At 52.3% G+C, this 12,440-nt stretch overlaps 1 protein-coding gene across 5 annotated transcripts in view; it reads left to right on the top strand.

The window, feature by feature from the left end:
• Nucleotides 1–12,440, top strand: part of FNDC4 (fibronectin type III domain containing 4) — a 30,737-nt gene that overhangs the window by 15,647 nt on the left and 2,650 nt on the right. For 2 of the 5 annotated variants that reach the window (XM_053251327.1, XM_053251320.1), the window contains exons 2-5: nt 1,039–1,154; nt 1,469–1,673; nt 2,158–2,247; nt 8,952–9,085. In XM_053251327.1, coding sequence (XP_053107302.1) covers nt 1,039–1,154; nt 1,469–1,673; nt 2,158–2,247; nt 8,952–9,085 — 545 coding nt within the window. Of the gene's footprint in view, nt 1–1,038; nt 1,155–1,468; nt 1,674–2,142; nt 2,248–3,092; nt 3,263–8,951; nt 9,086–12,440 lie in introns of those variants that run through there. The other 3 variants (XM_053251309.1, XM_053251300.1, XM_053251335.1) reach the window with 2 other exon arrangements.

Below are 12,440 nucleotides of genomic sequence, written 5' to 3'. Positions count from 1 at the left end.
CCAATTGCAGGAGAGTGGGCAAGCCCTTGCAAGCTCTTACCACTTGCCTGTGGGCTTCTCGGGGGCATCTGGTGGGCCACTGTATGAAACAGGATGCTGGACTAGATGGGCCTTCTTGGGCCTGATCCAGCAGCAGTGCTGTTCTTATGACAATCCTTGCAGGGAACGTTTCTGTCTTAGAAAGGGCCCGCTGCATCTCCCCAGGTCTCAAAAAGCAGCAGAGGCCGTCCCCCTGAGGACGTTCCAGAGTGCTGAGTCCCCTCTGTCCCCAAGGCATATCTGTCCAGAGCTCCTTCACAGTGGCCAGCCTCCAGATCAGAATAACAAGAGACCCAGCAGAGGGCAGTGGCCAACCGCTGCAAAAAGTAGGAGCAGCTACGGAGGAAAAGTCCCCAGCACCCTAGATGCCTAAGTTGCACTTAGAGAGCAGATGAACTGCAATGAATTAAGGCTGCTTTGCCGGCTCACCCGCTCATGGCTGGGAGTCAGAACTTCCTCCTTCCAGAGCCAGAGGAGATGGGGGAGTTCACAGGGGGTGTGTGTGTGTGTGTGTGAATCCTGGTCTGTAAGGGATTCACAGCAGGTGGCTTCCATCCACTTTATTTCGATGTGGGGAAACCCACTCACCATATAAGATTCCTGGAGGGGTAACGTTGCAAAACCCTCCGTAAAAGGACTGAGCAGTCCTAGGCCTTCAGAGGCGTGTGGCTAAGGCAGACCCAAATGAAGAGTAGCACACTTCATCAACAAAGGTTTATTATGAGATGCAAAGAAAAGCAACAGTATGCAGTAACAATAATTGGCTCTTCATAAAGCAGATGGTAAGAGAGAGAGAGTTGCCGGGCAACTCAGATTTCAAACCACACAATAAAGGAAAATAACACCCCTCTGGCGTCTCACTGAACTGCTCCCTGGCTGCCGCCTCCCATCTCCCCAGTGGCGTCTCAGCCAACTGCTTCCTCAGGCCACTCTTGGGACAGACGGGAAAAGCTTGCTCTTCTTCTGCTGGTGGCCTCCTTCCTCTTTCCTTGCTTGCAGATAGACCACCATCTCCTGTCAATGTAACCGTCACCCAGCTGAAGGCAAACTCAGCAACCGTCTCCTGGGATGTCCCAGAAGGAGACATCATCATCGGCTATGCCATCTCACAGCAGGTGAGTATGGGCTGAGGAGGGCCTGCCCCTCACGTGTGGGGCTCCAGCACGGTCCCCCTCCCACAGCCTTGTGAGAGCCTTTCTGCCCTCACACAGTGGGATTCCTGCCTCTCCGGCTGCCCCCAAGGCAGGTCTCTACAAGCCCTGGGAGAACATCTCCCTCACTGAGAGGGCTGTGCCCGGTCCAGCTGGGCCCCTCTCTCCCCGCCCCCCCCCATGGTCAGAGGGCTTCCCCACCACCACCACCACCACCACCACCACCACCCCCCTGGCCTGGCTGCTGACTCGCCACGTCCCTGGTGTCTCCCTGGAAGCGGCAGGACGGAAGGATGCAGCGGTTCATCCGGGAGGTGAACACCACCAACCGGGCATGTGTCCTGTGGGACCTGGAGGAGGACGCCGACTACATCATCCAGGTGCAGAGCATCGGCCTCTACAGCGAGAGCCAGGCCAGCAAGAGGGTCCACTTCCGCACCCTGAAGCAGAGCGACCGCCTTCCGTCCAACAGTTCCAACCAGGGTAGGTAGCAGAGGCAGCTCAAGGGTCCTAGGAGGGCTTCCCCAGGCCAGATGTCCTCTCTTTCTCCACTGCCCACAGCTCAGCCTGAAGGCCTCCTGTGCTCAGATGGGGCTGGCAGGGGGCTGGGGGGAGGACTGGCCCCTCCATTGCATGTCTCGGGCAGTCCTGATGGTGGGAAAGGCTCGAGACCTGGCCGGCCTGCTGCTCCTCTGCTGCCTCCGTCTCCCTGTGGCCTTGAGCAGATCTCCAACCAGGTGAGGAGTTGCCCTTAGAAGAAGCCCCTTCCCAAGCAGCCCCAGAGGGAAGACTCTGTGACTCTGGGGTGGGGCAGGGCAGGGCAGGGCCCCCTCCCTGTGCACCAGGGCACGGGCGGCAGGGGTGGCGGGGCTGTTTGCCTCCCCAGGCTCCAGAGCAGACCCCCAGCCGCCTCAGGGCAGCCTGCTAAGCCGCCTCGCCCTCTTCCACTCAGCGTGTCTCTCTGCAGGAGACATCACCATGGAGGGCCTAGACAAGGAGCGGCAGCTGCAGACAGGGGAAATTGTCATCATCGTGACAGTGCTCTTCATGTGGGCAGGTGAGCTGGCTGGCTGGCTGGCTGGCTGGCTTATTGGTTTGATGTCACAGCTCACAATCAAAACCAAAACAGTAGTGATGTGAATTCGGTTCGTCCCTGGGTCCGCCTTTAGCCAATCAAACAGACTCAGTGGGAATCTCTTTTGAGGCTTTATTGCACTGCAGTTGCAAGGTATTCAACGGCTATGGCTCTACATTGAATATAATAGGTTACAGCTTGAGGAGTTCTTTTATACAATCAACAAAATGGATGCTGAAGCTCCCAGCCCAATACACATAGCAAGCTGATGACCTAACCCTTTCAAATGCGCATGCGTAACTAGACTCCATTGTTCATCTCCTTATTTGGTTACATCCTGTTTTCTTAACTGTCAGCAAAGAACAGTGAGAATCTTGTGAGAACCAAGTTTCTTAGATACAATTTAGTGGGGAGAGATAACGACCTTGATCATGAGAGGCTGTGATGTCCCTGAGCTGGGCTGGGGTTACTTTAAGTTAGAATGAGGTATTCTGGGCAAACATGGAGTTTCTTTGATTTTCTAAACACATCAATTCCCCCCTGAAAAATTGGATCATCCTGAATCTTCAGGATATATGGGTTTGTAAAGGTACAGCTGTATTTATTTTATTATTTATTTATTTATTCATTCATTCATTCATTCATTTATTTATTTATTTGGTTTTTATACCGCCCTTCCAAAATGGCTCAGGGTTAGGGTTAGAATTAAAACAGAAAACATTAAAAACAATTAAAACAGTGATACAAATGGTGTTACCAGTATGTGTTACCAGTATGCAGGGTGTTACCAGTATGCTGATGACTCCCAAATCTATTTCTCCTTCCAGAGGTAATGGCATTACTTCCCTAAGTGCCTGCATGGAGGCAGTAATGGGCTGGATGAGGGATAACAAACTGAAATTGAATCCAAACAAAACGGAGATACTGGCTGTTGGGGGTCAGAACTCAAGAGATGGTTTAGATCTGCCTACTCTGGACGTGGCTACACTCCCCCAGAAAGAACAAGGACGTAGCTTGGGACCAAACACCTGGAACCCAAACTCTCCCTGGTTTTTCAGGCAACGGCTGGAGCATTTTTATCAGCTTTGGCTGATATGTCAGCTGCACCCATTTCTGGAGGTAAATGATCTTAAAACACTGGTACAGTTGCCCTGCTAACTGAGCAAAGTGGTGATTCTCTTCTATTTAGCAGGGGGAGAGCAACTGGCCCTATCCAACCCCAGCACAGCATCCCTCCAGTGGCTGTTGCTGGTGTCTACCTTATATTTCTTTTTAGATTGTGAGCCCTTTGGGAACAGGGAATCATCCTATTTGTGTATTATTTATTTTTCTATGTAAACCACTCTGAGAATTTTGTTGAAGAGAGGTATATAAATATTCATAGTAGGATTAGTAGTAGTACATCTGCTGGTAACCTCCAAGCTAGACATCTGTAATGCACTCTATGTGGGGCTGCCTTTGTATGCAGCCTAAGAAACTACCATTAGTGCAGAATGCGGCAGCCAGGCTGGTCTCTGGGATAACCCAAAGAGACCATATAACACCAGTCTTAAAAGAACTGAACTGGCTGCCGATATGTTTCTGAGAGAAATAGAAAATGCTGGTTATTACCTATAAAGCCCTGAATGGCTTGGGTCCAGGGTGTTTAAGAGAGTGCCTGCTTTGTCTACGAATCCTCCCACCTATTAAGATCATTGGGGGAGGTCCGGTTACAGCTGCCACTGGCTTGTTTGGCAGCAGCTTGGGACCAGTGTTGCCTCTCACAGGGATTCCCAGATGTTGTTGACTACAGCTCCCAGAATCCCCAGCTGCAATGGCTGCTGCTTGGGGATTATGGGAGCTGTAGTCAACAACATCTGGGAATCTCTGTGAGAGGGGACACTGTTTGGGACCAGGCCTTCTCTGCGGCTGCCCCAGAGCTCTGGCATGCACTCTCTGTCAAAATCAGAGCTTCTCCATTTCTGGCTGGTTTTTTTTTTAAAAGACGTACCTGTTTCTCAGGCTTTTAATTAATCATTTCAAATGGTCTGTTATATATCATAAAATTGTTTTATTACATTATTATTTTAAGCTTGTTGAATTTTAACTTATGTACACCGCTTGGGGATGGACATGTCAGGTGGTATACAAAAATGATAAATATAATAAATAAATATATAAAATTCAGTTTAAAAACATTTTAAAAACATTAAAAGCCAGGCTAAAGAAATGAGTCTCTACGGCTCTCCTAAATGAAGAGCCCTACTGGATCAGGCCCAAAGCCGGTCTGATACCTCTGAGAAGCCCCCAGGCCAGAGAGGAGGGCAGGCCCTCTCACCTGCTGCTCTTGCTCCCCTGAAACGGGGATTCAGAGGCATCGTGCCTCTGAGGCTGGAGGTGGCCCACATCTGCCAGAGCTTCTCCCTCTCTGGCGAATAGCTACCAGACTTGTAGCCATGGATAGACCTGTCCTCCATGAATGTGTTTCAGCCCCTTTTAAAGCCATCCAAGGTGGTGGCCATCATCACATCCCATGGCAAAGAATTCCATAGATTAATTATGCGTTGTGTGAAGAAGTACTTCCTGTTGTCAGTCCTAAATTTCCTGACCAGTGTCATGGGGTGACCCCTGGTTCTAGTGTTGTGAAAGAGGGAGAAAAATTCCTCCCTGCCCACTCTCTCCACTCCATGCATAACATTATACACCTGTGTCGTGTCTCCCCTTAGTCGCCTCTTTTCCAAACTAAGAAGCCCCAGATACTGCAGCCTAGCCTCATAAGGAAGATGCTCCAGGCCCCTGATCATCTTGGTTGCCCTCTTCTGTACCTTTTCCAGTTCTACAATGTCCTTTTTTAGATGTGGTGACCAAAACTGTACGCAGTACTCCAGATGTGGCCACACCGTGGAAAAGGGCATTATAATACTAGCATTTTTATTTTCAACCCCCTTTCTAATGATTCCCAGCATGGAATTGGCCTTTTTTACAGCTGCCGCACTGAGTCGACACTTTCAGTGAACTGTCCACCATGACCCCAAGATCGTTCTCCTGGTCACTCACCGACAGCTCAGATCCCATCAGCGTAGACTTGAAGTTGGGGCGGGGGTTGCCCCAATGTGCATCACTTTACACTTGCTTACATGGAACCACATTTGCCTTTTTGTCGCCCACTCCCCCAGTTTGGAGAGATCCTTTTGGAGCTCCTCACAATCTCTTTTGGATATCACTACCCGGAAGACTTTGGTATCACCTGCCAATTTGGCCCCCTCACTGGTCACTCCAACTTCTAGATCCCTCATGAACAAGTTAAAGAGTGCTAGTCCCAGTACTGATCCCTGGCGGCATCCAGCAGTGATAAAGCTCTTCTTTTCACGAGGAAAACCTGGAAGCAGCAACTGGGAAGGCCCAACCAAGCCACTGCCAGACAACCTGGCAGCACCCAGAGGTTGGTGGGTCTCTCCTGATTGTCACAACGAGCAGTGGGGATCTTGCCGGAAAGGGCGCTCTCTCAGAATACCCAGACCTAAGCCATACGGGCCTTTATAGGTAATAACCTCTTTATATTTCGCCTGGAAACATATCAGCATAATAAGCTACGTCCTTGTTCTTTCTGGGGGAGTGTAGCCACATCCAGAACAAGCAGATCTAAACCACCTCTTGAGTTCTGACCCCCTACAGTCAGTATCTCCATCTTGTTTGGATTCAATTTCAGTTTCTTATCCTTCATCCAGCCCATGACTTTGAGTTACCCCAGAGACCAATCTGGCTGCCACATTTTGAACTAATGGAAGTTTCCAGGCTACATACAAAGGCTGCAATTCAGTAATCAAGCCGGGAAGTTTCATTGTCTTGAGTGCATCATTCTCTTCAAGGAATAGATCACGCAGCTGTCAGATCAGCCAAACCTGATAAAAAGTGCTCTTGGCCACAGCCTCAGCCTGAGACACCAGAATGAGACCAGGGTCCAAGAGCACTCCCAAACTGTGTATCTCTTCTTTCTGGGAGAGTGAAATTCCATCCAGAACAGGAACTTCTGCACCCTCCTTCAAGTTATGACCCGCACACACAGACACACACAATAAGCAGCTCTGTATTGTTTGGATATATTGTTGTTGGAATCAGTTTGTTATCCCTCATCCAGCCCATTACTGCCTGTAGGCAGGCATTTGGCAGGCGTTTAGGGAGATAATTCCATTTCCTAATAACGATAACATGGAGAGATAGGTTTGGGTGTCATTAGCATATTGATGATTCCCTGCAGGCAGCTGTATTGCTTGTGGTGTGGATAATTACTCCATTCTTGCCTCTTCTAAACAGGTTGGGCAGGTTTTCTGTTGTTTCAAAAACTAGCAAAAAAACAAACAACCAGTTTGACCTGTGGGGGCAATAAACAACAAAAAAAAGTGCACATCCTGAGAAAGGTAGCGTTTCTCAAGCCCTTTCCAGAGGAAGAGAAAAGGCTTCTCCTCTTCCACGGTTCCATTCATGCTTTGAGTTCTGCTTCAACTGTGGGAAGAAAGGAGAATTTTGGACTCCTGATAACACATTTGGCACAATAAGTATTGCATATTCCTTTGTCATTTATCCATATAAAAAGTTAAAACCATTTTTTAAAACTGGCTTCTCTAGAATATATTTGCTTTATCTTCTGTTTCATCCCACGGGAGAGTGCCAGCATTCCTTTGCAACACAGAAACCACACAGCCGCTTTGCTGATAAACATTTGTTTGAGTGGGGTGCGGGTTAATGGGCACAGCTTGGGAAACCAACTCAGGACGCCTTAGATTCTGGCTTTATGCGTTCTGCTTTTAGAGCAGCATTTCCAGTTCTAAGGAATCTCCACATCTGCGGAGACTGAAGTACAGGTAAAGCGTGCCGTCAAGTCGATTTCTACTCCTGGCACCCACAGAGCCCTGTGGTTTTCTTTTGGTAGAATACAGGAGGGGCTTACCATTGCCTCCTCCCATTGCCTCCTCCCTTTCAGCATCTTCCTATATCACTGCTGCCCGATACAGGTGTTTCCCATAATCTGGGAAACAGACCAGCGGGGATTCAAACCGGCAACCTTTGGCTTGATAAGTCATTTCCCTGCTGTGCCATTAGGTGGTGGGGAGACTGAAGGGTGCTGGAAATGCCTCTGCCCTCTTCAGGCAATCTCCTGGCTCCCTCCCACAGCCCTGAGGCTTCCTTTCAGAACAGCCTTAGAGAGTCCCCTCTTTGCAGTGAGGGAGGGCTGGGCTGCAGGGGATTCTTCTTTCTCTGCCTACTTGGCACCCCTGAGCACTGGCTTCATTCACTCCCGTGGCAGGGGGCTGCATGGTCCCTCCCACCCACGCCCAGCATTGGACCAATCACCAGCTGACAAACCAGTTAGGTGGGTGAGAAACCTGGGTTGCGTTGTGCCTCTTAATGACAACTCATGAATCAAAACAAGAGCAAGAAGAAGGAGAAGGAGAAGGAGGAGGAGGAGGAGGAGGAGAAACAGCCGAAGTCTGGTAGGTAGGAAGCAGCAAAGAGAGGGAGGATCTCTCTTCCCAGGAAAGAAGGGTTGCCAGACTGCAGAAGATTCCCTGTCCTGAAAGAGACAGAAAAGCCTGTTGCTTTTCTTCAAGTTCCATCGGCACCTTCCCAGACTCCAGTGGGTGGCGCTCTGTGCCCACAGCAAGCTGTGCCCCAATTCAACGCATGTCTTGCTTCATCGGAAGAGCCAACCCTGAGGCCACGGCATGCACTGGTCCAGGCAGGGGGGCAGTTGCCCATTGGCTTCAATGGAACTCCCCCACCACACCTGGGCAAATGCCATTTGGGGTGGGGGGGCTGCTCTGGTTCAAGACCACTGTTCTCTCTAATTTTTTCATCCATATGCGGAATGAGTTTTGTCCTGCGTGGCAATATCGAGGCGGTGTGTGCACACGTGCAGTCAGAATGGGGCCTTCATGATTCCACCGGAACAGGATCTAAAATCAACTGAGTGGACATTTTTTTAAAAGTGTGAGCGCAAGAACACGTGCACGCCTTAGAGGGAACACTGGTCAGGATCAGAGCAGGGGGTTGGGTTAACCCGCCCACCCCGCCCACCCCGCCGGGCATGGTCCCACTCCAGATAGTAATTCTCCTTACAGCAAAAAGCCAGCATCCCTCAGCCAAGGGTGTGGTTAAAGTTCCATCCAGTCTGAATCAGGAAAATGGACATCCAGGTGGGGCTGACCCACTGCTTGGCCTGGCTGGTGTTTGCCGTAGGAAAGACGGGCTGATCTTCTGCCCGTGGTCCACCACCAGGGCCTCTCCAGGACCCCCTTCAGCAGAGTTCATGCACCACTTCAGCAGGGTCTGGTAGGAGACACGTGTTTGTGGGGCAGGGCGGGGCGGGTCACAGGCCTCCCAAGGCCCAGGTGTAGACCCAAAGAGAGGGGGCTCCAGGCCTGCGGAAGAGCTGCTGCCGACACCCCCTCTTTGTGCAAAGGGGGCCAATGGGGGCCTGTAGCTCTGAGGATGGGGAGGAATCACACCAAACGCTGGGGGGGGTGGGATGTGAGGGCTCCTTGCATGCCAGACCATCACTTTCCCGGCAGGGCAGAGCACTGGGGGGGCTGGGCCAGGAGGCTGCTGCGTGTGCCAGCCAAGGCAAGAGGGGCCGTGGCCTGACGGGCCCCTTCTGTCTGTCTGTCTGTCTGTGTCTCCCCCCATCCCCCCCACCCTCCCTGCCCCAGCGGTCATCGCGCTCTTCTGCAAGCAATATGACATCATCAAGGACAATGATTCCAACAACAACAAGGAGAAGACGAAGCCTTCCTCGGAGCACAGCACCCCGGAGCGGCCCGTGGGTGGGTTACTTCGCAGCAAGGTCAGCCCCACGAGCTGGACGGGGCGGGGGGGGCAGTCCAAGGGTGGAGGCAGGAACACTGTGCAGCAGCTGGGGGCGGAGGGGGGCGGGGGGCTCTTCGCCCCATGGTGGCCTGGCGGAGTCCGCTGGGTCTCCTCTCCTGGGACAGTCCCTGGTGTCTTGGTGCCTGGCACCTCCCAGGGTGACCCGGAGAGAGCCGCCGCCGCCACACCAGAATAACCATCCACGGGGGAGGAGCCGGGGCCTCCCTGGACCTTCCAGGGCTCTGGGGGCAGGCCAAGGGGGCATCACAGGCTGCAGAGCCCGCCTGCCCAACCACGCCAGCCAGGGGATGCCCGACTCACACCGGCTGCCCACCCGTGACGTCCCGTGCGCGGGGCCATCGGGTCCAACTGGGCAGGCTCGCTGGAGCCCCTCGCAGTTCCCAAGAGCCACTGGGCGGACAGACAGGCCCGGCAGCCACTCCATCCACCAGCACCACCGCGGGGAGATGGGGGGCCTGCTCAGCTCACCCCCAGGCCGCACACATGGCGGCTGGAATGGTGGGGGGAACCTGAGGTTTGGCACGGCGGGGCAGGTGTGGGGTGCTGGCAGCAGGCCCCCCAAAGCAGTTTTCCTTCTTTTTAATGGGTGTGCGTGTGTGCTTGTGGCAGGGCGCCTCGCAGCTAGGGTGGTGCCAGCGCCGAAACTACTGAGCTGCACCCCTGCATGCAGTACTCCAGATGTGGCTGCACCATCAATTTAGATAAGGGCATTATAAGCCCTTTTATTTCCAGTCCCCTTCCTAATGCTCCCTAGCATGATATTGGCCCTTTTCACAGCTGCCACACATTGAGTCGACACTTTCAAGGAGCAGCCTAGCCCCACATTTTATGCACTGTAGCGTGTTGAAGTATGGACAGTTCTCCCACCTCCCCAGCCCCCCCCCCCCCGTGCTTGCTTCCGCCACCCCTCACTGCGGGAAAACAGGCAGGGAGAAATGTCGGCTCTCCCCTCCTTTCCTCCCCACGGATCCCAACCCCCCCCCCACTTACTTCCTTGTCAACCCTCTCCTTCCCCTCCCACCTCTGGCCTGCTGCCATTGTGGCTGCAAGCACTGCTCCAGGCTCGGCCCCACAGTGAGTCCCAGGAAGGCAGCGCAGCCTTCACTGCAGTCAGAGTCACCACTTGAGCAGTGAGGGAGGAAGCACAGCTGAGCGGACTCCACGGGGGGGGGGGGCGCGAGGCGGCTTCCTGCCTCGAGGCGACTTCTCATGCTGCCGCCCACCCCCAGGTCCCTTGCAACCTAGAGCAATGAGGGGCCATTGCCAGCAAGTGACCAGGGCCCCACAGAAGGGCAGGGCGACAGGGACAAAGGCAGGCGGCATTTTGCACCTCCCTGATAAGAACCTAAGAGCAGCCCTGCTGGATTAGGCCCAGGGAGGCCCATCTAGCCCAGCATCCTGTTTCACACAGTGGACCACCAGATGCCTCTGGGAGCCTACAGGCAGGAGTTGAAAGGGACATGCCCTCTTTCCTGCTGTTGCTCCCCGGCAACTGGCACTCAGAGGCATCCTGCCATGGAGGCTGGAGGTGGCCTGTAGCCCTCCGACTAGTAGCCCTTGATAGACCTCTCCTCCATGCAGTTATCCAAACCCCTCTTAAAGCCATCCAGGTTGTTGGCTGTCACCACATCTCGTGGCAGAGAATTCCACAAGTGGATTATGCGTTGTGTGAAAAAGTACTTCCGTTTGCTGGTCCTAAATTTCCTGGCAATCATTTTCATGGGAAGACTCCTGGTTCAGTGTTATGTGAGAGGGAGAAAAATGCTCTCCGTTTCTACTCCATGCATAATTTTATACAACTCTAGCATGTCTTCCCATAGTTGTCTTTTTTCCAAACTAAAGACCTCCAGATTGCTGTAGCCTTGACTCATAAGGAAGGTGCTCTAGGCTGTGCGAAATGATGCCGGACTAGATGGGCCTTCGCCTGATCCAGCGGGGCTGTCCTTATGTTCTCCTTGATGCCTCCCCGATTTCCTCCTGCAACTCCCAGTCCCTGTCGGCATTTTGATCCGGAGGGCGATAGCACGCCCCCTTTCCGGCCTTGTATAGTCAGCCACAGGGTTTCTGCGGAGGACTCCAGTCCACCCAGGTTTTCTAGCTTGTTAGATTCTATCCCTTCTCTAACATACAGTGCTACTCCACCTCCAAGGCACCCCTCCCTGTCCTTTCTGTAGAGTTTATACCCAGGGATAACAGTGTCCCACCGGTTCTCACTGTTCCACCATGTTTCTATTATGCCCACTATATCTATTTCTGCATTAGCCACCAAGCACTCCAGCTCACCCATCTTGGCTCGGAGGCTTCTGGCACTGGCATATAAGCACCTATATGCTGAATCTCTCCCCTGATGTCTGCTCTCTTTCTTTTCGCTCTTTGGTCTCTTTGGCCAGCTAGCACAGCCTCTTTCCTGCTCTTCATGTGGTTCTGCTCTGTCTCCTTCTGTTATATCTGAATCTTTTACATCCTTGCACCTTAAGGGATGGCATTTGCCAAACTGGATACCGCCGGGCTCCTGTCAGCTATTCCTTAGAAGTCATTTTAAAAGCTGCTCTGCAACTTTTCTGATTTTAAGGGCCAGCAGTCTGGTCCCATCTTGGTTCAAGCGCAGTCCATGCCTTTTGTACAGGCTTTGTTTGCTTCAAAATGAATGACTGAATAGCTTTATTATGGTCATTGATCAGTTCTATATACAAACAGATGACTTTAGTAGAAAATGCTTTGTAAATCATACAGATTTACAGGCGTGCCCTGAGAGGAAGGCATAAAAGGAGGCGCCCTGGCCAGGAGAGAGAATAACATTGGCCCCCATAGAGACCAGCTCTGGCCTGTGAGGACTGTTGGGGCAGCCCCCGCCCCCCATAGCCACAGGACTATGGGGCCAGTGATAGGAAGGCATGAAAAGAGGCGCCCAAGCCAGGGAGCTCTTGGTCTCAGTTGGCCTTGTCCAAAGACCAGCAGCCTGAGACAATGTTTTCTTAATCTTCTGCAGTTTGCTTCTTCTTCATATTGTAAACTACTTTGGGTGCCTTTGTCACGGCAGAAAGGCAGTATAAAAATGTAGCAAGTAAATAATAATACAGAATATACCAATACAGAATAGCCTCATGGAACAACTTCTAAAAAGAAGGGGGGCTTGCCCCCAAATGTATCCCAGTGCCTAAGAAATCTCCACCCCTCCTCCCGGCACCAGCGTCTCATCCACGCATTGAGACCGCTCAGCTCTGCCCGTCTCACTGACCCAACGCGTGGAACAGGGAGCATTTCTGAGGAGGCTGCCTTGGGGGTCCTGGGCTTCAAAATGCTACCCATCC

Source organism: Hemicordylus capensis, chromosome 1, assembly GCF_027244095.1.
Source record: "Hemicordylus capensis ecotype Gifberg chromosome 1, rHemCap1.1.pri, whole genome shotgun sequence".
Taxonomy (NCBI): Eukaryota; Metazoa; Chordata; class Lepidosauria; order Squamata; family Cordylidae; genus Hemicordylus; species Hemicordylus capensis.
Note: the sequence above shows the minus strand (reverse complement) of the source record. Positions and strands in the feature narration are given on the sequence as shown.